Genomic DNA, 25706 nt, shown 5'->3' with positions numbered 1-25706 from the left:
TTTCGCAGTTCCCTTCTCTTGGCATTTTATGGCGAGCAGGAACTGGCTTCCTTCTCTAGAATTGGAGGATTTGGGAAGGGATCTGTTGGCCCTGGGATATCATTACTAAAGGCCTGTTTAGTACGGCTTCTTACAATACTTTCACCTTTTGAGAAAACGATTTCTTAACATTTACCTCACCTCGGTAAGAAGATGACTTTCAGTTTTGTTTTGGATGATAGAAAAAAATAATTCAAACCACAACAGGCATCATTAATTAGGTGCATGCCCAAAACACAAACGTTTCTGTCCTCAACCTTGAGTGTGTAGAAGTAGGCAGCAAGTAGTATGCTTACACACAGTTCAGAAAGATTGATTATTTGCACTGATTATGCGTATTAAGCTTTGGGGATCTTGGGGATACCATTTCACTCTACAAAAGACTTTTGGGAATTTTGTTAGCTTTGGAAAGAAATCCAAAGAACTACCCAAGTGGATGGAACTGCTTTTAATTTAGTCAGCGATTATAGACCTGTGCAAAGCGCTGTCGGATAGGGTAGCCACCAGCCCCTGCGCCTATTAGGCACTCGAAATGTAGTTAGAGCGAATTGAGACTTGCTGTTGAGTCTAAAATAACGTGGAGTTTTGAAAATAGTGGGAGAAAGAGTATAATATCTCAGTCTTTTATGTTGATTATATCTTGAAATAATACTTGATTATATTGGGTTAAGTACAGTATAATTATTAACATTCATTCCCTCGGTTCTTTTTCCTTTTTTAAAAAAACTTGGTTCCTGAAATTTATAATTACATATGTGAACCACATATTTATATTGAGCAATGTTGTCACAGAACCAGGAGTACTGCCCTGGTTGGGGAGGAGCCTTTTTGAATAGGTTGCTGATCATTTGATTGGTTCTGTTTTGCCCAACACCACATCCTTTGTTTACATGCCCTCCTCCAACGCTAATAGAATGCAAGAGAAAGGGAAGTAAAGGAGGAGACATTTAAGGAATTAAAAATCCAGTACCTTCTGCAGGAGTCAGCTCTTTCTTCAGAATACTGTTGAATACAAATTATTCCTTCTAGTCTGTAAACATTTTTTAAGATTTTTATTTATTTGAGATAGAGAGAGCACAAGCAGGGTGAGGGGCAGAGGGAGAAGCAGGCTCTGCGCTGAGCAAGGAGCCCCATGCGTGGCTAGATCCTGGGAATCCGGGATCCTGACCTGATCCAAAGGCAGCCACTTAACCGACTGAGCCACCCAGGCGCCCCTCTAGTCTGTAAACATTGTTTGAAATCTGAAAAAGCAGTGGGGTAGGATTTAGGAAACGTGGGTTCTAGGTTGTTGTGTTGGACAAACCACTGACCTTCCTCCTTGTTAGTTTCTTCATCTTGATTTAAACTTTAAAAGAAAAAAAAATCATAGCAATAATATAATATTCCTACACAGTCACTAGTCAGAATCACCTACCAAGTTAAAACACTGTGCCCTATTTATGTCAGATTTTTGTTTTAAAGGAAGTTTATGGATATATTCAAAGATTTCTTCTCTACCAAATCTTACTTTCCTTTTTCTTTAAAATTGGGAGTTGGAATATGTACCATCTGAAGGTCCTTCCAGTGCCAGTACTCTGTGATTTTAGTTGGAGGTGTTTTTACTATGAAATTGTAAAGTATGCTGTCTGGGGATTTTGAACTTTTCACATCTGAAATTAAAATGCCACAATATTATGTCATTTATTCCTCTCTTTTTTGGTGGACTGTAGGAAAAGAAACTTTATTTTCTTTCATCTCATTTTCTTTCTTTTAGAATGAGGTATGCTGCCAGTGGCAAACATCAATTTTATAATAGGCCTTGGAAAATAAACTCCTTTCTTTCAGGAACTGTATCCATTAGAAGTCTAATCTGGGATTCCCTCAGCTTTATCAGCCCACCTCTCTGCTTCTATGAAGTTTTGCCACCTTTTTTTTTGGTGGTGGTTATAAAGGAAGGTTCTATAGATATTATTCAATATATTATCTTTATGACACGGATTCTCCCATTAAAAAAGAAAGGCAAGATATGTGAACTATTTTTCTTCTCTGAAAATATTCCTGAAGAAATGTATCTTTAACTTTTTATGGTAAAAAAGTGGGTATATTAATGAAATAGCTGATATTTATGACATCCATGATATTGACAGATTTTATAAAGAATTGAAAATTTTATATATTCTTATTTGAAAACTATTTGTTTTAGTAAGTAAGGTTTATGTGTCATAGAGTTTGGCTGTTTCCATTTTTTTTGGTTGTTAAATTTTCACATCCTGGGATGCCTGGGTAGTTCAGTTGGTTAAGCCTCTGCCTTGGGCTCAGGTCATGATCCCAGGACACAGCAGGCTCCTTGCTCAGCGGGGAGCCTGCTTCTCTCTCTCTCTCTCTCTCTCTCTCTCTCTCTCTGCCTGCCACTTCCCCTGCTTGTGCACTCACTCTCTCTCTCTCTCTGACAAATAAATAAAATCTTTAAAAAACTTTTTTCACACCCTGAGAAAAAAATTCAACCTGTAAAAATTTCACAGGGCTGATCTTACTATTTTTTAGAAACAAATGGAAAACTAAATTGATACTTCTTAACTGGAATATTTGACTAGGCTAAAGCATTGGTTTTCGACTGGAAATGACTTTGCCCCAAAGGAGTATTTGGCAATGTCTGAGACATTTTTGGTTGTCACACTGAGTAGTAGAGGTGTGCTACTGGGATCTAATGGGTAGAACTTGGGCATACTGCTACATCCTGCAATGCACAGGACAGCCCCCCACAGCAAAGAATTATCCAGCTGAAAATGTTTGTTGAGAAACTCTATTCTAAGGAGAATATTGAGATTGTCTTCTGCATTTTTAAGAGAACTTCTGGGTGCTGAACACGTTATAGTAAGAAATGAAAAAGGATTTAGAGGATGTATATGCCTCATGAAACTTACAATTTAAGAGAAACATGTCTTAAGTGATTGAAAGGTATCATGTTGGTAAAAATGGAAAATGATATCAGAAGTAGTTTTAAAAGTCAAAATATTGTGTAAACAATTTGAAAAGGATTGTGGTGTGCATATATTCATACATACATAGACATACACAGTGAAATTCACAATAGACAAAAAGTTGTAGAACAAAGAGGATGGGGAAATTTTATTTGAAAGTCTAGAAACAGGAAGTGTACTATGGATATCGCCTTTAAATTGGAGAAGCCAAAAAAAAAAAAGCTGTCTTTTCTTTTTTCTCTTTTTATTCTTTCATTTTTTATTTAATTTATTTTTTTTAAAGATTTTATTTATTTGATACAGAGAGAGCACAAGCAGGGGAAGCAGCAGAGGGAGAAGGAGAAGCAGGCTCTCTCTGAGCAGGGAGCCCGATGTGGGGCTCCATCCCAGGACCCTGGGATCATGACCTGAGCCCAAGGCAGATCCTTAACTGACTGAGCCACCCAGGCACCCCTGTTTTTATTCTTTCAGAGATTTTTTTAAAATGCCAAACAATTCTTGTGTGTGTGTTTTTTTAACACTTTATTTATTTATTTGTCAGAGAGAGAGAGAGCACAAGCAGGGGGAGCGACAGGCAGAGGGAGAAGCAGGCTTCCCACTGAGCAAGGAGCCTGATTCAGGACTCGATCCCAGGACCCCGGGATCATGATCTGAGCCAAAGGCAGACACTTAACCGAATAAGCCAACCAGGGTTCCCAATTCCTGTGTTTTTTAACAGTGATTTAAGCAGAATGATCTTTTAAAAAAGTCTTGCTGTTGTAGGAAAATGAGGCCCTGATTATTTACTAGCTGTGGGACCCATAGCAAAACATTTTAATTCTTTAAGCCTTAGTTTCCTTATCTGTAAAATGGGGAAATAGCACTGTGTTTGTGACTAAATGGTGTGAAAATCCTTTGTAATTATGATTGTTAAATTGTTAATACTGATAGTAATAGTGATGATAACCAAACCTAGCTGAGTTTATGGAAAACAGCCTGCTTTGTTTTATTTTCAGGAGTATGTTTCTTCTAGGCTTCAAACTTAGGGTTTTCATATTCTGTAGTGTGACAGTTTGGTATAGCACTAACACAACACATCTAAACATTTCTTATTTTCCAAACTTCTTAAAAGAAAAAAAAACTCATTTGCATTTGAATTTACACTTAAAATACTTATAGTTACACTTATATACTTATATGCCAGCTAGTTTGTAAGTCAGGTTTTCAAAGGCTCAGAAAAGTGTGTGGTGGGCATGTTGCTTGCCTATGCAGGTAGGAAGGTTTTTGTTCTTCAGAAACTGGTACCTAAAGATAAATTGTACAGCCCTTAGCTATTTGAGCTGTGTCCAGGATATAATTGTTTTAAGAGTAACATGTTTCTGAAAAGGTATGTTGAAAGGCCATCTCTTTTGCAACTTGGTTTAAGTAGTATTGTTGCGATGTAGAACCTTTGTCAGTTTGATTTTTCAAAGGAATTTACTGTGGAAAGTCAGCAGGAGAATCCTTCATTCCGAATTCTCACTTCCATTTGACAGGTAGAGTATACATAGAGGCTGTGATGTGTTGGATGCAAGAAGTGGCTACAGCGATCAGGAGTAGAAGCCAGGTGGAGTGCCTACAGAGTCTGTAGCTCTGCAAACCAGGCTGAGCCCGTGCTGATTACTGTCCTTCACCTCAAGCCTGACACTTTTCCACCAGCTGCCAGATACTGTTGGAGTAGAGCCGCATAAGGAAGGAGGGATCTAATTCCATCTTTGATACTGCCTAGTTATGTGACTTTTGGCGAGTCATTGACCAGTGACCGCTAGTTTCTTATCTGTAAACGAGAGGGTTAGACAAGGTCATTTCTTCTGGCTTTTAACCTTTGTGATTTGAATAAGGCCAGAGCAGAGTGATCTCCTTCATTAGGTAAGTCTTGGTGCCACTTGCTCTTCTTTCATAATGGGAAATCGTAATCACTGCATCTTTCCTCTTCGTTCTTCACTCAGAATGGTGAGCAAAGAGTCACAGTCATGAAATGTGACAAGTTAAATGAAGTTCCAGTCTCATACTGATGTTTGCAAATCCACATCTAATATTTTACATTGTCTTAACAGGTAGCTGTAGAGTAGCTTGAAAATACAAGAAAAAGCAGGCCTCTTTGCTTCTTTTTAACCTTGACAAATAAAACATAGCAGTGTCTAGATATTTCTAAACTTGTAGAGGAATTATTTTAGTCCTTTCCTCCCAGCCCCCCTTGGTGTAGTGAAGGCCACATTTGTCAGTAGCTTGTCCTATATAGCATGTAAAAGAAATAACAAGTTTAATATTGTAATATATTTTTAGGCCCAGTTATTATCAAAGCAATGCTTAAAAACTTAAATTGAAAATACCTTACTTACCACACTTTTAAAGGCATCATAAATTAAAAATCCACCCCTTTTCCCGAAATAAAACTTAAAGTTGGTGGTTTGATAACCATTTTGCTAGGAAGCTCTGCCACACTCCTCACTATTATGAGATCCCCGAAATGTTCCTGAAAGGGAGAAAGTTCGTTGGTAATTGGGCAGCTTTCCACCTTTCTTTGCCAAGACTTCCTGTTTCAATAGGGAAGTGGAAAGAGTAAGAGTCAATTGTTTCTTCTCCTGATGTCTCCCAAGACAAAGTCTCTGTGAACTATTAAAGGGAGTCTGTGGGAGGCACCTCCCTGGCTCAGTTGGAGGAGGGAGCCGTGGAGGAGCCTGTGTTACTCTTGATTTGAGGTTGAGATTTCAAGGGCCATGTGAGGTGTAGGGATTACTTAAATAAAACTTAAAAGAAAAAGGAGTCTGCGTTAATTGAATTAGTTAATTTGGGTTGAATGGAAAGGTTCAATTGAAATGAATTGCTACAATAGTTTCTTCAGTATTCCTTACTAAAGCAATGGTTATTAAAATAATTTGATTTATTCTTTAAAAAACCAGTCATTTACTTTAGCTCACTTTTTTAGAGAATGAGTATGTCTCAATATTTTGATATACTTTCAAATAAATAATGAGTCTGTAATACATAAAGGAACCAAAACAAATACATAGCACTACATATTCTTTTTTTATTTTACAATATGTAAAACTAGTTTCATGGAGTAAGGTATGGCATTTTTGTTTGTTGGGCTTTTTGTTTTGTTTTGTTTTTAAACACAGTTTTGAATTAATCTCTGTTTTACGTTAAGAACATTGACCAGGAGTCAGGAGACATAGGTTTTATTAGCTCCTCTACACATTAATTTTATGATCTTAGATAAACCACCTGCTCTCTTTAGGCTTCATTTTTTTTTCATATGTAAAGTGAGAGGGAAGTAGGTTTAAAGATCTTTATGGTTCTGAGTAGTTATAACTTAAGAATTTCTGTCTTTTGTTTTTGGAAAAACATAGATTTTTGAAAAGTACGAAGATGGTCATTTTGCGATATCATCCCCTGCGTCTGTGGTTTCCACTGTGGCACTGTCTTTCTTCTGATAATCCTCCTAACATAAACCTTGACTCTATCTTTACTTACTGGCTTTGTCCTTGTCAGTTTTACTGGTTTTAGTTTCCCTTTTGGTTTGAATTTTTTTCACACTCTTAAAATGCAAAGACCAAAAGTGGATCCACCAACTACACAGGGCTCTCAATGTATGGCATTTTTTTTCTCCACAAGGGAGACAGAATTATCTTCAAGAAGTAAAACTGCTCTGCTCTTTGGAGCCAGTGTGATGTTCTGAGCAAAACATTGGGCATCAGTAAATTTGAGCCCTGGCTCTACCACTTACTAGGTTGACATAGTGTCCTTAGGCCAGTCATTTAGCCTCCCCTGTGCCTGAGTTTCTTTTGCTTGATGTCTGTGTCCTGTCTCCTTCATTAGAAGGCTGGTGAGGATCAAGAAAGGTTATAGCTCAGAGAGTGTTTTCTAAAATAGAATGATTTTATCTTATTGTAGTCATCCTACTCCAGTATAATATGCATTCTAAGTCAGTTATGTCAGTGTTTATTGAGCACCTACTATGAGGAGAATCAGTAAGGAGTTTATAATCAGGTTGGGGATTTATATAGTTATGTACCATGAGAAAGGTATAGCTAAACTTCTGTGAAAGTTCAGATAGATTATTTCTGACTGGAGGTATTTAACATGAGTACTATCTTTCTTTATTTTGTAGGCTATTGTGTTTTAGAAGCCATTCTTGGATTTAGGCTTGTTCCATATTATGCCAGTACCATTTCATTCGTATTCATAAATGTACTGACTTGGTTGTTTTCTGTAATTTAGCAACCATTTCTTTTTCTATTGTGTTTTTTTGAGATGACTCCAACTCTGCTTACTTTGGTGTCATTTGCTAATTTAATGGATTTACCATCATTTTCATCTTCTGGTTCATTAGTAAAGATTATTGGATAAATTTTGATCCAGGATTTACCCTTTAAGGTACTTCTGAAAATACCCTTTAAGATTAACTTTGGGGCGCCTGGGTGGCTCAGTCGGTTGGGCGTCTGCAATCGACTCTGGTCATGATCCCGGGGTCCTGGGATGGAGTCCCGCTTCTTGCTCCCTGCTCAGTTGGGGATTCTGCGTCTCCCTCTGCCCCTCCCCTTGCTTGTGTGTGTGCTCTCTCTCTTGAAAAAAAATCAATTTTTAAGATTAACTTTGAAACTTTATGTGTGACTCCCTATGTATGCTCATCAAAATGTTTCTAGTTTATTACTGAGAATCACAAGGTGAGAATGAGAAACCTCTTCTGAAACAGACTGCACTTACTGCTTACTCTCATCCTTTAGGCCTCTCGGTCCATCATAAAAGGAAATCACTTCATAAACTTCCTTACTTGTCTATAACCATGGTCTCCACGGAGCTTCTCCATGGGATTAGAGACACCAGATTGTGGGATTGGCTTTAGTACCCTCCTTGCTGGCAGTGTTAAGTTTATCTAGTTTATCTATCTCCAATTATTATTCATTCTTTTTCTTGTTTGTTTTTTTAAGTTTTGACAGAAATATTTACCCTTCCTCCGGATTTTCAGGAACTTTCTGTGGCCTCTGTTCTTAGTCCTGTGATCTGGCTATAGCAATAAAGTTATTTGCTTATATATGGAATTATTATGTTATCTTGAACTAGAAACAAGAGATTAAATATTACCTTTTTCCTTAGTATTCAGTTAAATATAAAATGGTTGATATTTAGGAGGGGGTCTGCTTTATTCTTAGTCTTATAAATTATTTTTTACATAAACAATTTCTGGTATTCTAAGGATATAGATCATTCAATTCCTGCATGTATATCTACAGAAAGGCATGCAGTTTAGTGGAAGAGTACCTGTTAGCACAGTGCCTTACCTAGATAAAGTACTCAGCTACTGGTTGAATGAATGTACTTTTACCCTGGTGTTAATCTGTAATATGCTGCTGTTGCTCCCCTTTTCTTTGTATTAGGGCTAGTGGCTCCTCTTTCAGGGCAAATAACTTATAGAATGTGTCATTCTTAGTTCATTGTTATATTTACTGTTTGTTAGATAGCTTTCACGTTTTTCAGAGAGGAAGTATGCATTTGTTTGCTAGACTCTAAGCAGAAATAAGATTTTTTTTTTAATGTGTCTTGTAAGTAAGGTAGATATTAGATGTAAGAGGAATGTATATAAAATATGTTGAGGTTCTATTGACATTAGAATTTACCTTTGTTTTGTTTTCCGTTCTTACTAAAATTTGTATAATTTTAACATAATATTTGATTTTTTATAAAAAAAATTTTTTTTAATTTATAAAAATTTTTATAAAAACTAGAAAATACTGAAACATATTAATTAAAAAGATCCTTAATCCTGTTAGCAGGAATCACTATTATCTCTTTGTCTGACTTTCTAAGTATAGTTGTTTAAATCTGTTAGCCGTATTGGTAGTTTTCAGTATTTCACCTTTAAATACCATCTATTTGTTAAAGAATCAAAGTGCCACTGTGCTAGAAATAGTCCACTTTTTATAAGCGCATTCATATTTTTACACACATTATGTTAGTGTCTTAATAATTGTTAAAAAATTACTTCATATCTAATGCAGATTATTTATGAGCACTCTTGGTGACACTTGACCCATGAGTGAGGATCACTGGGTCGAGCAATCCAAATTCATGAGCAAGTTTGCAAGTCTCTTGTATGGGCCTTAGATCTTGTTAAACTAGTTTGGATTGCTTCAAATATGTACTAACATTTGTGCAGTTCACTTCTTTTGGCTTGAATCGAGTTCCCAGTTGTAATTATTTGTAATTCATCATCTGATGGAATTAAATCCAGGAATATTTTTCCTTTTTATGTAATTTTTACACATAATACTTGTTAAGGATTTTTTTTTCCAATTCCAGAACACATGTCTGTTTTCCACAGCTGTTTTTATTATCCCTGCATTTGGTCTGTAATATCATCTTGTCAGTTCTACCTGTAAAATAACTTCTTACTCTGACTCTGCCTCTTTGACCCTGAAGTTACTATTTCAGGTTTTAATTTCTCTTTAGTATATATTTTCTTTCTTTCTTTCTTTCTTTCTTCCTTTCTTTCTTTCTTTCTTTCTTTCTTTCTTTCTTTCTTTCTTTCTCCTTCTTTCTTTCTTGGTTGCTTTTTTTTTTTTTATAGAGAAAGAGCATGCGTGAGCAGGAAGAGGGGCAGAGGGAGAGGGAGGGAGAATCTTAAGCAGACTCCTGGGCAACATGGAGCGACACCTGGTGACATGGGCTTGATCTCAGGACCCTGAGATCATGACATGAGCAGAAATCAAGAGTCAGATGCTTAATGGGCTGAGCCACCCAGACCCCCCTTTCTCTTTAGTGTATTGTAGAAGCTGCTTGACTGCCTATATTCTTTCCATTTCTTCCTATTATAATGCTGATAGTATTTTCTTCCCTTTTGTGAGACTTCTTACCTCCTCTCATTTTTTGCAGCTTTCAACAGTTTATTTTAGAAAATTTAAAATATATGTATAGCAAATGAACTTTATTATATGGAAATAACCACTCTGATCATTATGGTGTCAGTCTTCCAGTTGTTTTCTTTGTGTGCATATATACTCTTTAAATTATATCAGATTGGATCAATCTGGGCATTCTTTGCCCTTTTTTAAAAAAACTTAATATTCTGTGAATATTTTCCCACATCTAATTTTTTGCTCTATATTATAGATGTATTATGATTTATGCCTTTTTCTTGGACGTTTAGTTCTTTAGGTTCTCCCTCCCTCCACCCTCCCTCCCTCCTTTCTTTCTATTCATTCTTTCTGCCCTTATAACAAGTACTGCAATATCCTTGTAGCTAAATTGTTTGGACAGATCCGTGGTTATTTCTTAGAAGAGCAGAGTAATGGTTCTATTTGTCATCCCTATTATACGTATTTCATCTCTGTGTTGTGACCAGTCTGAACTTTTCATGCTAAAAGCTCTGTTAGTCTGGCTCCTGCCAACCTTTCTGACTTTATCTCCTATCCTTTTCTCACACCCTTTAGCTACACTAAACCACATGTTGTTTCTAAAATGTGTTTTACTCATGCACGTGTGTTTGCCCTCTTTTCTTATCCACCTGGTAAATATTTCTTTGGCCTTCTAGCCTACACTTTGGTGGGAAGTTCTTGATCTCCGTAGGCAGTTAAGTGTCTCCTTCTTTGCATCTGTGCACTCATCTCCTGGAATGCCACTAGAATATTTCCAAAATTTCAGAAATTTGGTCTCCTTTGCTAGGCTGGAAGCTCTGTAATAGCAGGGATGTTGTTCTTATCATTTCTCTTTTCAGCATCTAACTCATAGTAGGGGCTTTTTGTTTGAAAAAAATCTGAGATCTGGGGAAAAGTACATCCTAACAATGGCATAATAGAATTAAATATTCTTTTTAATTCATTCCAAAATACTGTGAGGGAAAAATTACTTGATTGAAAAGTATTTATGGATAGAATAGAAAGTATAGTATTTTTAAAAATATAAATGTCGTAAATATATAACTGAATAACTCAATGCTTGCATTTAATATTGAAATGGTAGTTTTATTAACCTTTAGAGAATTTAAGTGAAATGGAAACTTTTTCTTTTGGTTAGGTTTTTATGTAAGCAAGAATATTTAAGTATAATGTATCAACAAATATAAGTACAGTGTTTAAAACTGGAGTCATGTAATAGTATCATGATGGCTTTAAATAGATTTAAGAAGGATTGGACTAGTTAACATTAGAACCATAGGGGCACCTGGCTGGCTCAGTTGGTAGAGCATGTGACTCTTGATCCTGGGGTCATGAGTTCGAGCCCCACATTGGGGTGTAGAGTTTACTTTAAAAAAAGGTAACTTTAGAACCATAAACAGTAATCATTGGAAAGGTAGCATGTTTGGAGTTTCGAAAGACCAACATTATATTCCTGTAGAAAATGTTCATTGATACCTTAATTAAGGAGAGAATCCTGGGTTGCAATATAATTGATCTGTTCTAATAGTCATCTTTCTCTGTTTTTTTTTTTTTGAGGTTTTTAGCTTAATCATTCAAAATGATAGATATTTTCTTTTGTTCTAGAGTTCTTTAGTCTGAGAGTCTCCAAATTCTTATTCATTGTCTACTTGAATGTTAGCCAGTTTAAGTATTTTATAATTTCTTTTGTATTGGGCTAACCTGTATATGTGTGTGTGTATGTGTATAGATATATACACACATATACACTATCGCTTACATATATAGCACCTCTTTGTGTTAGTAGCTGCTTAATTTCTTGAAGTTTGCTTTGCTTACCTATTGTCTTCTTAGCACTTAGCATAATGTCATAGTGTTTGGTACTGCATTATGACAGGTTACACTAGTTGGTGTTTTAACTTCATATTTTTCCTCATTTTTTTTAAAGGTAATGTGGCTTTAGATAACCTACAGATAAAAGAAAATGCTCTGGTAAGTTTTCAAACTATGTTGATTACTCAGTTAATTTGGTAAGCTCTCAGAAATTCTTGGTTACTTGGTATCTGGTACCAGGTACCAGATAGTGTTTGAGTCACTTGGAGAAGGATTACTTGTTGAACTGTTTGCTATAGGAAAATCTGAGATTAAAAATTTAGATTTTTTTTTCCCTGTTGATCAAAATGGTATTTCTTGGAAAGTGGAATGTTTTTCCTTGACTTAATTTGACTGAATAGCTTTGTAGTAGACATTTGTCTTACTTTAAATAATTTTCTCCAGAATTATCTTTACATATTTTTTGGTAGATAAGAATTTGATTTTAACAATTTATCAAATGAATAATTGTATTTTGGAAATACCTTGACAGTCCAGCCTTATAATATTATGGTAATATTAACAGGTCAAGTAGATTTTTTTGGATTCTCATGCTCCATCCCCTACTTCCCCTCCCTCCCTGTTAGGCTTTAGCCTATTGGACTTAATTTGATTTTATGAAGTCACTTACAAATGAATTTATTCTTTTTTTTAGATTTTATTTATTTATTTTAGAGAGAGAGAGAGAGTGAGCGAGAGTGCACGCATGTGAGGAGTGGGAGGAGCAGAGGTAGAGGGAGAAGGTGAATCCCAAGCCGACTGTGTGCTGAGCATGGAGCCTGATAGTCTCAGAACCCTGAGACCATGACCTGAGCCAAAATCAAGAGTCAGACTCTTAACTCACTGAGCCACGCAGGTGCCTTAGAATGAGTTTATTCTTTAATTAATAGGTCAGATTTCTAAAAGCTACAGTATGTTTTATAATCCTAGCATTGACTTCTGGTTGGATTTCTACATGATGATGAACTGTGTAATTAAGGAGAGTCTTAAACCCAAAGTGCTCACATGATTGGTCTCATGGAAGCCAGTTTTGGATATGGAAGATCCCCAGAATAGAACTTTGTCATGAGGAATAACAGTTGATTTTGTTCTACTCAAAACAACTTGGCAGGCATGGTGGAAAGGGCATGGATCTTGGAGTGAGGCAGACCTGGGTTTCAGTGCTAGCTCTGCCCTTTTCTAGCTATGTGACTTTTGGCAAGTTTCTTAGTTTCTGTGAGTATCAGTTTAATCGTTTTTAAATTGGAGTTAATAATACAAAATAATATAGCATGTCTGTGCTTTTGTGGCTTGAATAAGATTAAAAGTAGAGCCTGACAAGTAGTGGGCCCTCAAAATATTTAAATTTTCTTTCCCTTCCTTTGTTTATATAGGATGCTACAACTTTTTAAATTTTACCCCAAAATTTAGAACTTAAGACTCTTTTGCTGGAGATTGGAGTAAGGGTTATTTTTTCCCTTTTTAGGAAAATATTTTGAAGGAAAGAAGTATAAATAGAATTACGGTGGGAGGTTATATATCTAACATACTTAAGAGACAAATTGAACTCTGTGTTGGCCTAGTTTGAATTTGGGTTATAGTTAAATATAATAAATCATTTTGTAATTAACATTCTCCATTAATTCAAACTAACCTCCTTTCCCCGATTAAATTAGATTGGTGAGGTTTTACTTTGAATATGGGTTCTTTACATTTATTTTTTGTGAAAAATTATTTCATGAGGATCAAAGTGAGCATGAGCCCAAACTTTTTGAAGTGTATAGTTTAGAGTTTGTATATCCTGCATAACATAAAATATAATATGAATGCCCTTGAATGCATCCCCCCCTCCCGCACTTGCCACTGCTACCTTGTGTATAGAGATGCTCTCTTACCACCAGAGAGGAATTTTGTTTTTTGGTCTACGAAAAGATCAGTATTATGTTTAATTCCTGTTCACCTAGAATGCTTGAGTGATCAGATGATTGGGTAAATTGATTACTTTAGTTAATTGTTACCTGAAGTACTATATTTCAGTCACCACGTTGATAGTATTAGTATGTACTAAGGTACATCTAACAAAAAAGGCCATTCTGATTGGTTTAATTTTTAATAATTCTAAAAACTCAAGTGATCATTGTGAATATCAGTTATTGTTTAGTACTCTGTGAATAAAAAAGCTATTTGTACTTTCTAGTGGTTTGGAATCCAAATAAGTGAAAGTTCATTTTTATTAATGATTGGTACCTGTCAGTAGTAACTTAATCTAAAGTAAATGCTAATTTGGTAAATAATAAGTGGAGACTCTCCCTTTCCTTTTAAAATTCTTTTGTTTATTTACCAAGTGTTTTATTTGAGTGAAAATAGTTGTTCAGTTATTGTTTTCAACTAATTTTTGTGAAAGGACTCTTCCTTTTCCTATTCTAGTATTTTAGATAAGCAGTGTCCATCATTATTTTAAAAGTTCATGGCATTTCCATCTGTCTTGGTTTGGTTTATTAAAACAATATTCAGTTTATCCAATTACTTTCTTTAGCTACAAACTCTTTTCCTATCATTCCTATTTATAGTTTTGTTTCTCTTGTGAATTCTTTCCCCAAAGTCAAATTTAAGTCCATAGAAACTTTTTTTTTTTTCAGGATGCCCTGAGTTACTCAGATACAGAAAATTTGTTTCATGTTTTTCCTTCAAGATGATTGTGTATTTAAATGATGATATAAAGGTGATTTTGGGGGAGCTTAATAATTTAAGATGTCTTTTAAATTTTTTTCTTTCTTTCGAAGAGTGAGTTCGATGTTCCTTTTAAAGTCAAAGCTGGCCAAATTGGTAAGTACTCTTCACTTGAATTATTCTTAATCCTTTTAGTTTTTTATTTTTCTGATGTTATTTAGTCTAAAAGATTTTTTAGCTTGAACAAAAATGTGAGAGGTTTTGGCTTATGTTGGTTAGAGCTTTTGGAACTCTGGGCCTAATATATGTTGTATGTAATACATAAATACTTCAAACTTTCTGACGAAAGGGTAGAAAATTACCCTCTAAAATGGAAGGATGTTTGAACTGCAATGATACTTTTTAGGCTTTGGTTTTACTACATAAAATATATCTTGATTTTCAAAATTGATATCTAAGTTCTGTATGCTTTTTCTTTATATGTGAAAGTAGTATAATTTAATTTGCAAAGCTCTAGTGAATAAAATTTAAGTGTAGCTTATTTCCCTCATGTTTTGTTCAATCATTTCACTTGCTGTATTATGCAGCAGCGTGGTATAGAGGATATGTCTTGGTAAGTAGAAAGTCTTTGCAGCTAAACTCTAACACTAAGATCATCCATAGCTAAACCTTCATCTTTGTTGAAGAAATTTTTTAATAGAATGTTAACCCGTGAAGTCCTCTCAGCTGCTCCATATTACCTGATTTTTACTTTTTTAAAATGTAATTTACAGCCCTAGACAATTTGCTGTTACTTTAGAATTTTCACTTATGCCACCATCATTCCTTCCACTTCCATCACCCTGCTACTTCACCACGTGGCTTTCCTGCTTCATTTATTTTGTATTCAAGGAAGGCGTTGTCTTTCACTGTTCTAGCATCCCTTAGTGATTACTTGAAAACTTCTGTTTGAGTCTACTTTATATCACCTATACGTGTAAAGTAACGTTTTTATGTTTCTGTCTCTTGAAACAGGAGACACTCCCTTAGATTGAAAGCATCCCTAGGGCATGCATTATCTTTTTTGTTTGTCTGTGATACAAAGCCTTATGCTGTGTGAAGTGGTGATATTTAGCTGTGGTGATATCTAGAAGTGTTGTGGTCCTGCATGCTTAATTGAAATCCTAGAGTAAAGTTAAGGCCATTCATTCATCCTTTTACATTTGAGATATTTATGCATACATTGTTATGTGTGAGACGACGTAGGTAGCTGTGGGAGAGGCAAGGATGAATATATGTTTGTCTTCAGAGAAGTTAGATCCAATTTTAGGACATAGTATTAAAATTGAGTTTCTAGGGTACTGGATGAGTCATATTTAACTAAAGAACTTTTACATTATTCATTATGTTATTAGAACTAGGTTTATATTTTAGAAAAGGTTTGCTAATGTTTCAGAATTTGTTCTTTTTTCTTTTAAAGTATTTTAAGAATTTAATGACTCCCTTCAGGGTTACTCACTGACCCTTTACATATAAGGATGAAAAGCATATTGTTTAAAATATTTATCCCTTTTTTGGTTTATGGAGCATTTATATTAGTTAAATTTCTCTTAGGTTAAGATATTACACCTAACCTGTAAAGTCAGTGTGGCTAAGTAAGCTCAAGAATGTTTTGGTTTTCTAAGAGCTAGACATATTTGTGGGTGCTTCTTGGTTATCCTTTTACTTAAAGATTTAAAAATTTCCTATTCTATAAATGGGAGGCAGTGATATAACTAACTTAATTCCAGTGGAATTCAGGATAATGAAGGATGGGAGGATAATGAATTAGGGTAAATGGAGAGAAGAAAAGGTATAAGGGACAGACAATCCCTTTTTTGGTATGCTACAGTTAAAGGGGCATTTCCGACTTTTTCAGTCTCATACCATAAAGGCAATCAAATCAACTTTTTTTTTTAAGATTTTATTATTAGAGAGAGACAGTGTGCATGTGAGCAGGGGGAGGGGCAAAAGGAGGTAGGGGAGAGAGAATCTTGAGCAGACTCCATGCCCAGCATGGAGCCTATTGCAGAGCTTGATCTCAGGACTCGGAGATCATGACCTGAGTGGAAATCAGGAGTTAGATATTCAACGGACTGAGCCACCAGGCACCCCTCAAATCAACTTTTTAGGAGTTTATGAGTTAGCTACATATGTAACAGTATCTGTTATAAATATAGGTGGTTCTCACTATAAAGTCATTAGACTTAGAAATGGCATTACCTCTAGACTCCCCTGACATGGGAGCTATTTTGGAAACTCAACAGGTTGATAAACAGAAGAAAAGTAAAATTTAAATGGAGAAATAATTTGCGATTTTAACCCTGGGAATAGATTCCCAGGTAAAACTAGTTTACCTACATAAGCCATGCTGGTGAATCAGAATATGCTCTCTTACATTGCGTTATTTTATTTCCTCTTCTGCTTATTATGCTGTTAAACAGTTCTTTGAACTTTGGGCATTTTTATTTAAAGGTGCCAGTGATTCTGGTGATATAAGTAGTTGAGTCACTCTGGCATCCACACTGATGACTTAGGTAGACTTATGTAATTTATTTAAGTTCTCTGGAAATAAGTTTACTATTTTCAAAATTGAAATGATAGCTTATATCATTATATATGTTGGGAATATCAAATGAAGTGATACCAGAAAGTTGGAAAAGTATAAAGCACAGTATGAATAGTTACTTCTAATAGTAATTAATATGGAAGAGATCTTTGCAAACTTCAGTGTTGGGAGTTTTTTCATTTTTTTCTGAGTGATATACATACCATATGTGTGAAGGGTTTTGTTATACTTTTTCTCTAAATGGAAAGTGGGAAATGTGTATCTTCTGGAGCAGCCCAAATAAGAATTAAAGGTTGAAATTATATTTCTTTAGATAAATTAACTTTGAAGATTCCTTGGAAGAACCTTTATGGAGAAGCAGTTATTGCGACCCTAGAGGGACTATACCTGCTCGTTGTCCCTGGAGCAAGTATGTTGTTTTAGGTTATAACCATTCAGCAACAGCATAGTGAAATTAAGTTGTTACCTTGGTTAAATATTTTAATATGTTTAATAAAATAGAAGATACTTTAAATAAACTAATCATATACATGCACAAATATAGATACTTTTTTACCTGTATACACATATATATTGCCACAATTGTACGTAAAATATTTTTATGATGTTGGAAAGAATAATTCCAACCATTTGTTAAATTTATTCTCTTCTCTGTGAATAATTATTTTGCAACTAAGTCTTCATTTTAAGTTTGAGATGCATTAAATAATTTACTTTTGGAGAATGAAATGAAGTAAGTTTAAAAAGTGCTAATCTACTGATGTGCTAATCTACAGATTTAAAGTGTGGAAATTTTTTTTTTCTCTATTTTGTTGCTTCTGATTTTGAGAGTATGTGCATTCAAAAATGTGTGTGAAATAGTAAATGAAAGTGTTTTAATTTTTAATGAATGTTGTATGTAAAGCAGTAGTGTTTATTTAGGCAATATATTTTGTTATAACCGGTTTTTCAGTTATAAGAACAATATAATGTTAAGAAAAGTTTGGATATTTTAGGGAAGAATTACTTGTTTTCCCAACTATAAAGCAAACAAAACTTCTATTTTTATATTTTGCTTTTCATTCTTTACTGTATACATATTTGATTTGATACAGCATTTGTCACATTATATGGATCTGTTTTTTTACTTAATGTATATATTTTTGATATGTGATAGTGGTAATTTTGAAAGGCTGTGAGCTGCCTACTCTTTTGGACTCTTAGATTGAACATTATAAACACCTCATTCTTATAGATATCTTTTTTTGTTCTTTTGTGTTATTTCCTTAGGATACGCTATCAAAAATGAGATTTCTAGATAAAAAGGAAATATATATTTTCTGATTGTTGATACATATTCTTAAATTACTTTCTGAAAGTCTTTTTATTAATCTATATTGATACCAGCTAGTACTGGATGTTACATATTTTTTATAGTTACTCAAAATTTTACCCTTCAGACAAAATAACTGGAAATTATCTGTTATATTTTCTGCCTTCCTTCTGTTTCTCCCTTTCGCCTTTCTGCTCACTCTTTCCCCCTCTTAACCTTTTTCCTTTCTTCCTCTCTTGCTTTAATTCCTTTCTTTCGTTCCTTTCTGTTTTGATAAAAGTTTTGTAAGTAAATAGGAATCATTTATTTATGTTTAAACTTTTTGTAAAACTAATTTAAGAATGCAGCTCTTTTGAGTTACAAAAAAATGGCTTATAAGACTTACAGTATAAACACACAATCATCATGAGGTTGAACTTTTCTTCTTTATTTAATAATTGCATTTCCTAGTGTGTGAGCTCACTATATATTCTTAGGTATTAAATATGATGCTGAAAAAGAAGAAAAATCCTTGCAAGATACTAAACAGAAAGAGCTATCCCGAATTGAAGAAGCCCTCCAAAAAGCAGCGGAGAAAGGTACAATATATTTATGTTTTACACATGATCTTAGCCAAAAGACCAAGAAGTGATACAATATGTTTATGTTTTAGATAAACTTACGTATAGCTGTATTTTAGATATATTTAATGCACTGTAGAGAGGAGGCTTTCATAAGCCTCCGTAAGTTGTAGTTCCAAAGAAAGAATATTCTTTTAAAATCATATCTCAAAATATTGAGATATGCAGTTTAAGAATCTGTATTTTTATGAAAACAGTATTCTTTTTTCTATTACTTTTGTGTGCTAAATAAAGCAAGATGAAAATGGTTTTGTTTTATGACAATTCAGTGTGATTATTTACTTTTATTCCCTTTTGGTTAATTAGTATATGTGGAAATAATACCATAAAATGAGGAGGAAGACTTGGAGAGCACTAGAATTTCATTTCTTTCTTGATACAGGTCAGATTAAGCATATTTTTTAACACACTGTATTTATTTATTTATTTTTTAAAGATTTTATTTATTTATTAGAGCGAGCGAGAGCAGGAACACAAGCAGGGGGAGTGGGAGGAGAAGCAGGCTTCCCGCTGAGCAGGGAGCCTGATGCGGGGCTCGATCCCAGGACGCTGGGACCATGACCTGAGCTGAAGGCAGATGCTTAACGACTGAGCCACCCAGGCGCCCCAGCACAGTGTATTTAATGATACATATTCATCAGTAGGCATATTGACATATAATTAGATAAACTGATACATACAATAAAATGTATCATAATATATGTATAGTATAGCATAATTATACACACATAATTTATTATGTACATATAAAATTAAGTTATATTTTTCCTTTTCAGAAACCCCAAATTCCTCTTTTTTTTATTTTTGGATGGAAATAACTGATTATTTAAAAATATTTTCGTGTTAACAGTGAACTGTAAGAAAAAGCATGTATAGTCTCTCCTAGTAGTTTACAGCTTAATTGGCAAATGATAACATGCTATACGTTTTATATTGAGTACCTATGAAATTTTGACTCCTGGGTCTTTAATGCTTAGGAAATTTATATGTTTAGGCCTGGCAGAGAGGCTCTTAAGGATGACTTGATATATTTATAAGAGCTGAACATCTGTGGCACTAAGTTTGTGTAACTAGGACTATTAGGCTTGTATAATATATAATAATTACATTGTAGCTTCGTGGATGATAAAATTTAGGTTTTGCTGGGATAGAACTAAAATTCAGAAAGTGATACTCAGTTTTAACATTATTATCTTAGATTTTTCAGAAAAATGTTTTGAGTATAAAAGAGATGAATTCTGGGTGCCTGGCTGGCTCAGTTGGTAGAACATGTGACTCTTGATCTTGGGGTTGTGGATTCAAGCCCCATGTTGGATGTAGAGATTACTTAAAAATAATATCTTAAAAAAATAAAAGAAATGAATTGGGATATATGGGATAATTGGGATATATGTTGATTTTTTTTAATTGCAATAAATTTAATTATCTTGACTGCATATAATTATTTTTCTAGTTTCTATGAATATCGGTCACATTTTCATGTATTATTATTCATATGAATGATAAAAGACACCCTGGTCTTTAGATGCTTTGCATTTCATCATTATTAATAATTATTACTTAATACCATACTTTATTTTTGAGGCTTATTTTTTTCCCAATTATTTCTTGGTTTTAAAAGCACAAAGGTACCATGGCACATGTATAGAGACTCAGAGAAGGAGAGAAAGTGATTCAGCCCCAAGCAGCAGATGATAAAATTGAAAACAAAATCATCATGCTAATCTGCTTTAAAAAAGTATTTTTACTTAATTTGTTTCATTTGGTAAAATACAGTGCTGCCCACAATCGTGGGAAAAAATAAAATTGAAATATAAATGAGTTCATTTCTAAACAGTTTGCTCAACTGTAAAAATAAACTTCTTGATGTTTTTCTTCTTTTATCTTATTGTAGTGAGTTTATTTTCCTGGAAAGGCTATTATAAAGTAAAGGGAAAGATGAAATTCCTAGTGAGGCCAAAGATTCCCAAATCCTATATATTTTGTATTTATCTAAGTGATATATACACACATTTTAAAATCAAATAGCTTTGCCAAAAAGACTTCTGATGAAACATGCCAGTCTCCTGTTCCACTCTTCTTTACCCTTTAGACCCATTCCTTGAAGGGAACCATGGTTTTAGATATATTAATGTTCTGTCATTATCTAATCTATTAGTGTAAGGTATTATCTAGGATTTCCTGTTATGGTAGTCAAGGAGTTTACTTCTCTTACCATCTCTTTTCACTCTAAATTCCCCTCTCTCTCCTCATAATATGGTTATATCATAATTTTTGGCCAATTACTAGTCAAAATTTACATTACTATGACAGTGTAATTGTTCACTGTGTAGGTCAAGTGTACTACATTATATTGCCTTTCTTATGCAACCTTTTGTTTTTCTTGAATTTGTAAATGCTTCTTTTTCATTTGCTTTGTTTTCTGTGTAAATTTACCCTTAATTCTTTTCCATTGCTATGTGAAATCTGTTAAATGACTATCAGTGTTACTTCCCAATTGCCCCTATCCACCTATTGGTCCCCTCCCTGGACCCATTTTTCTCTTGGAGATCGACCATTGAAATGGTTGTTTTTTCAGTCCGGCTGCACAGTTGTCATCCTAGGATTGGTCTACATCCCTCTTCTGTGTTAAATTCACTGTTTTCTGGGTCCTTTGCCTTTTGTTCTTTGTTACTTTGCTTTGCTAAAGCCTATCTAGTAGCTTTTAAGAAAGGATACATTGGATATGATTGTTAAAATCCTTTCAAGTCTGAAAGTCTTTGTTTACTTAAGCACTTGTTTTATTTGGCTGGAGATAGAATGCCAGGTTTAAAATTAGATTTTTGAAGCCAGTATTGCTTAGTTACCAGGTACTTTTGAGAAGTCTGATGCCAATCTGCTCAACACATTGTTGGAAACATAAAAATCAGAAAACCTGTGAATCCTGCTGTCAAAAACCTTACATTTTAGAGGAGAAATAAGAAATGTACATAATCAGTCTTAAACAGGAAAAAGTGTTGAGTCTCATCAAAGTGGTACACATAAGAGTGGTAAGGGAGTGAACATACATTAAGCCAAAGAGATCAGGGCAGACACTATGAAGATAAATATTTCAGCTATGTCTAAAAGATGACTTTGCAGAAAAGGAGAGAGGGTCTTCTATGTAGAGGGGACAGTAAAGAGAGGGAAGTATAGAACAGGTACAGGGAATAGCTAAGAATTTGGGAGTTTGATGGAATGTAATTAGATGTAGGTTGAAAAGCTGAGTTTAGGTCAATTTTAAGATTTGAATGCCATGATGGTGATAATGGTGATTGTTATGACAATGATAGCAACTAACATTTATTGAGCATTTATTATTTGTCAGTCACTCTTCAAAATGCTTCAGATATATCGACTCATTTAATAGTCATAATTCTATGATATAAGGCTATTATCGTTCCCATTTTACAGTTGAGAAAGCTGCAAGTTAAATAACTTGTCCTAAGTCACACAGCTAGAAAATGATAGAGCTATAATTTGAACCTACTCTGGCTCTATCTAGATCCTATATTTTTAGTTCTGTTATAGTGGACTTTCATCTGTAACCAGTGAGAGAGTCAATAGTAAGTTTTCTTTTTTCTTTCTTTAAAAATCCAGGAGTGATGTCATCAAAGCTGTGTTTTCGGAAGGTTAAACTTACCTTCGTGTCTGGGTGGTATGTGAGGAGGGAAATGGAGGACAGTGCTATGTAGCCATCACTAACAAGAATGGATAGAAAGGATTCAGAAAGTGTATCTAAAGGGAACAGATCAGACTAAAGCTAACTCTGAAGTTAGTGTAAATATCACAGCAATATTTCATTCTGCAAATGGGCAAAACAGTGGGCAAAAAGAGAACCAAAATAGTGGACTTTTGCTCTTTTTGAAAATTTCAAATAATTCGTTGAGACATTAGCCATAATTGATATTTGTCCGCCTTGCTTAATTTGAAATTATTAATTGTTATAATTTTAATTACTCGAAAATTTTGTTATAATATTATGATAATAAAGTTTGTATGTTGAACTAATGGAAATAGTTCCCTAGAAATAGATTGTTCTGGTGTTGTCACATTTTACTTGTCTGTTACATGATTTCTAAGTCTTTGAATTAAGTTTAGACATGTTTTACATGTGAAATTAAGGTCTCTTAAATGCTTTGCATTCTGGTTATTGCTGCCATGCGGATGCAGGCGCACATTCAGGGGAGTTCATATATGGCTTGGAAAGCTTTGTTTACAAGGACATCAAGCCTGGTGGGTATGCATGGTTCATTATATTTAGCTATATAAAAATTATATTCTTATCCACTTTTGAGCTTTTAATGGAGCCCATTTGATGATATGCCATTTTTTTTAGAAAATATGGAAATGTAATTCATGTTTTTCTCTTTTACCATTATTTCTGTTTCCCAACCTTCTGTAGCCATTTGTGCATTCACTGTAATATTTAGTGTCTTCTTGTGGAAAGCACTGTGCTGGATGCTGAATGTTCATGGGGTGAAGCAAATATGATCTACTGCCCTTGTGAAGCTTACAGTTTGATATATAGATAACTTTCAAATCTAGACTATCTTTTTTTTTAAGTTTTTTTTTTTTATTTATTTGACAGAGAGAGAGAGACAGCGAGAGAGGGAACACAAGCAGGGGGAGTGGGAGAGGGAGAAGCAGGCTTCCTGCCTAGCAGGGAGCCCGATGCGGGGTTCGATCCCAGGACCCTGATATCATGACCTGAGCCGAAGGCAGTCGCTTAACCAACTGAGCCACCCAGGCACCCCATCTAGACTATCTTTCTGACTTTGGTTCTATAGTGTAGTAGTTTCTCAATTAGTCAATTCCTTTCTATAGCAGTGGTTTTCACACTTGTAAAAAGCAGTAAAAGGGAACCTTTTTTTAGTGAGTGAGACTTTATTTAGAGCCTTGATAAGAAGTGTTCCTTTGGGGTTCTTCATATCCTTCCTGATTTGCTTTATCTCTGTAGGAGCTCCAGAGGCACATGTAGACTATTGTCTTATACAGCGTATTGAAATATGAGGCTTCACAAAAGGCAGATTTGAAGGCTGACTGCTTTAGGATTTATAATAGGATTTTTTTTTATATGGTAGGGAATTTAATACATACAAGTACATTAAAATAATAATTCTGATATTATATAAAATAATTTGATGTATTTGATTATATTTTCCATAACTTTATAGGAGTTTATTATATTAACTTAGTCACACTTAAAATTTGTTTTGATTAAGTGGCAAGTGGGGTCTGTACTAGAAATGTAAACAATAAGCATTATGTTAGAATTACTTCTGCAACTAGAAGCTTCTTTAATATTTAGGTTCATTTGACAAATGGAAGAAGAATTTGCATGGCAAATTTCACAGCAATGAGTGAAATTACCCTGAAAGGCGTTTCTCTTTTAATAAAATCTGCCCCTTTAGCAAGTGTAACTGACTATGTTAATTTGTCTTACAATTATTATTTAATATAAAAAATAGTCTGGAAATACTCATGGCTCAATGTTTAATTTTGTTATAATTAGACCAACTTTCTGCAGTCTGCCAGGGCAGTATTTTCTGATATTCCAAGGAGTAATCTGCCTCCAAGGTACAAATGAATTCCAGTGGCCCATTCAAGTCATAACAAAAATCAGTGGGTAACACTGGTGGTAAAAGCAAACACCCCCCCCCAAAAAAAACCAAAACAGACAGTGGTCACTATAAAGGAAAACCTAATTAATTCAGAGTTTACTTCTTTAAAAACACTGCATTAACCTGGATAAAAATCTGGGCCTAGAATTTGGTGATTCTGAAATGAGAACAGTTAATTTTGATATCTTTATTCATTTGGCTAGGACTTAATGTAGACTCATGATCATTTCATCTTTTTACTTTCTGAATGTGTATTCCTTCCTTATTTGATGTCAGTTAAAAAATTTTTCCAGAGCATGTTTCTCAAAATGTCAAAACTATTTTCATAATAATACTAAAATAATATGTGATTTTTCACTGTGCCACCACTAGTGCTGCTGGTGCAAAAGCAATGTTGGGTAAAATTGTGGCTGCCTTAGCATGAATCAGGGCAGTGGCACCAGACTTTACTGGCAGCCAGCCATTGCATTGTTCGCTACTGTGTACTCACAGTAAAAAATAAGATGAAACAAAAGAAAAAGAGCACCAATTTTACTTAAGAATGTTCTTGATGGAATAGGAAAAATTTAATTTTAATAAACTTAAGCTCTTGAGTATGTCTTTAATATTTTGTGTGACAAAGGAGGAAATAGGTATTAAACACTTAAGTAGGATAATTGTCTCAAGGAAAAATACCTGTGCATAATTTGAATTGTCAGCTGAACTAGTTGCTTTTTTTTTTTTTCTTCTGGAAAACCATTTTACATGGAAGAGTGATCGACAGACTATTATTCAGATTTAGGTGTTTGGTAGATACTTCAACAAAACAACTTCAAGAAAAAACAACTGATGATGTTTGTTGCCAGTGATAAGATTTTTTAGCTTTTGAGCAAAAATTAGAATTTTGGAAAACTTTTATTTGCCACCTGGAGCTTGGCAGCTTCCTAGTACTTAAAGACTTTCATGATGAGATTAGTGGTGATACAAATGTGATTTTTGATATTAAATAATGAAATCACTCAACATTGAGAAGATCTGCATAATTCAATGAAGTGATATTTCCATATTACCAATGCATGATAAAAAATCAGGTATGTGTCAAAGGTCCTTAAAGTGTAAGGTAGGCCAGTTGATTTTAATTCAGATGAAAAATTGTTGATAGAATTTCAGA

At 34.3% G+C, this 25706-nt stretch overlaps 1 protein-coding gene across 4 annotated transcripts in view; it reads left to right on the top strand.

Moving 5' to 3' along the window:
- VPS13C (vacuolar protein sorting 13 homolog C) overlaps positions 1 to 25706 on the top strand; it is a 182107-nt gene that overhangs the window by 613 nt on the left and 155788 nt on the right. For all 4 annotated transcript variants that reach the window (XM_028099926.2, XM_028099927.2, XM_028099928.2 and 1 more), the window contains exons 2-5: positions 11823 to 11866; positions 14509 to 14551; positions 17296 to 17391; positions 18771 to 18872. In XM_028099926.2, the coding sequence (XP_027955727.1) occupies positions 11823 to 11866; positions 14509 to 14551; positions 17296 to 17391; positions 18771 to 18872 (285 nt within the window). The remainder of the gene's footprint in view (positions 1 to 11822; positions 11867 to 14508; positions 14552 to 17295; positions 17392 to 18770; positions 18873 to 25706) is intronic.

The sequence above is a fragment of the Eumetopias jubatus genome, unplaced genomic scaffold (assembly GCF_037043125.1).
Source record: "Eumetopias jubatus isolate StellerSeaLion01/CBP00866 unplaced genomic scaffold, mEumJub1_p1.0 scaffold_7, whole genome shotgun sequence".
NCBI lineage: Eukaryota > Metazoa > Chordata > Mammalia > Carnivora > Otariidae > Eumetopias > Eumetopias jubatus.
The sequence above is the reverse complement of the archived record's forward strand: the minus strand, read 5'-3'. Positions and strand labels throughout refer to the sequence as shown.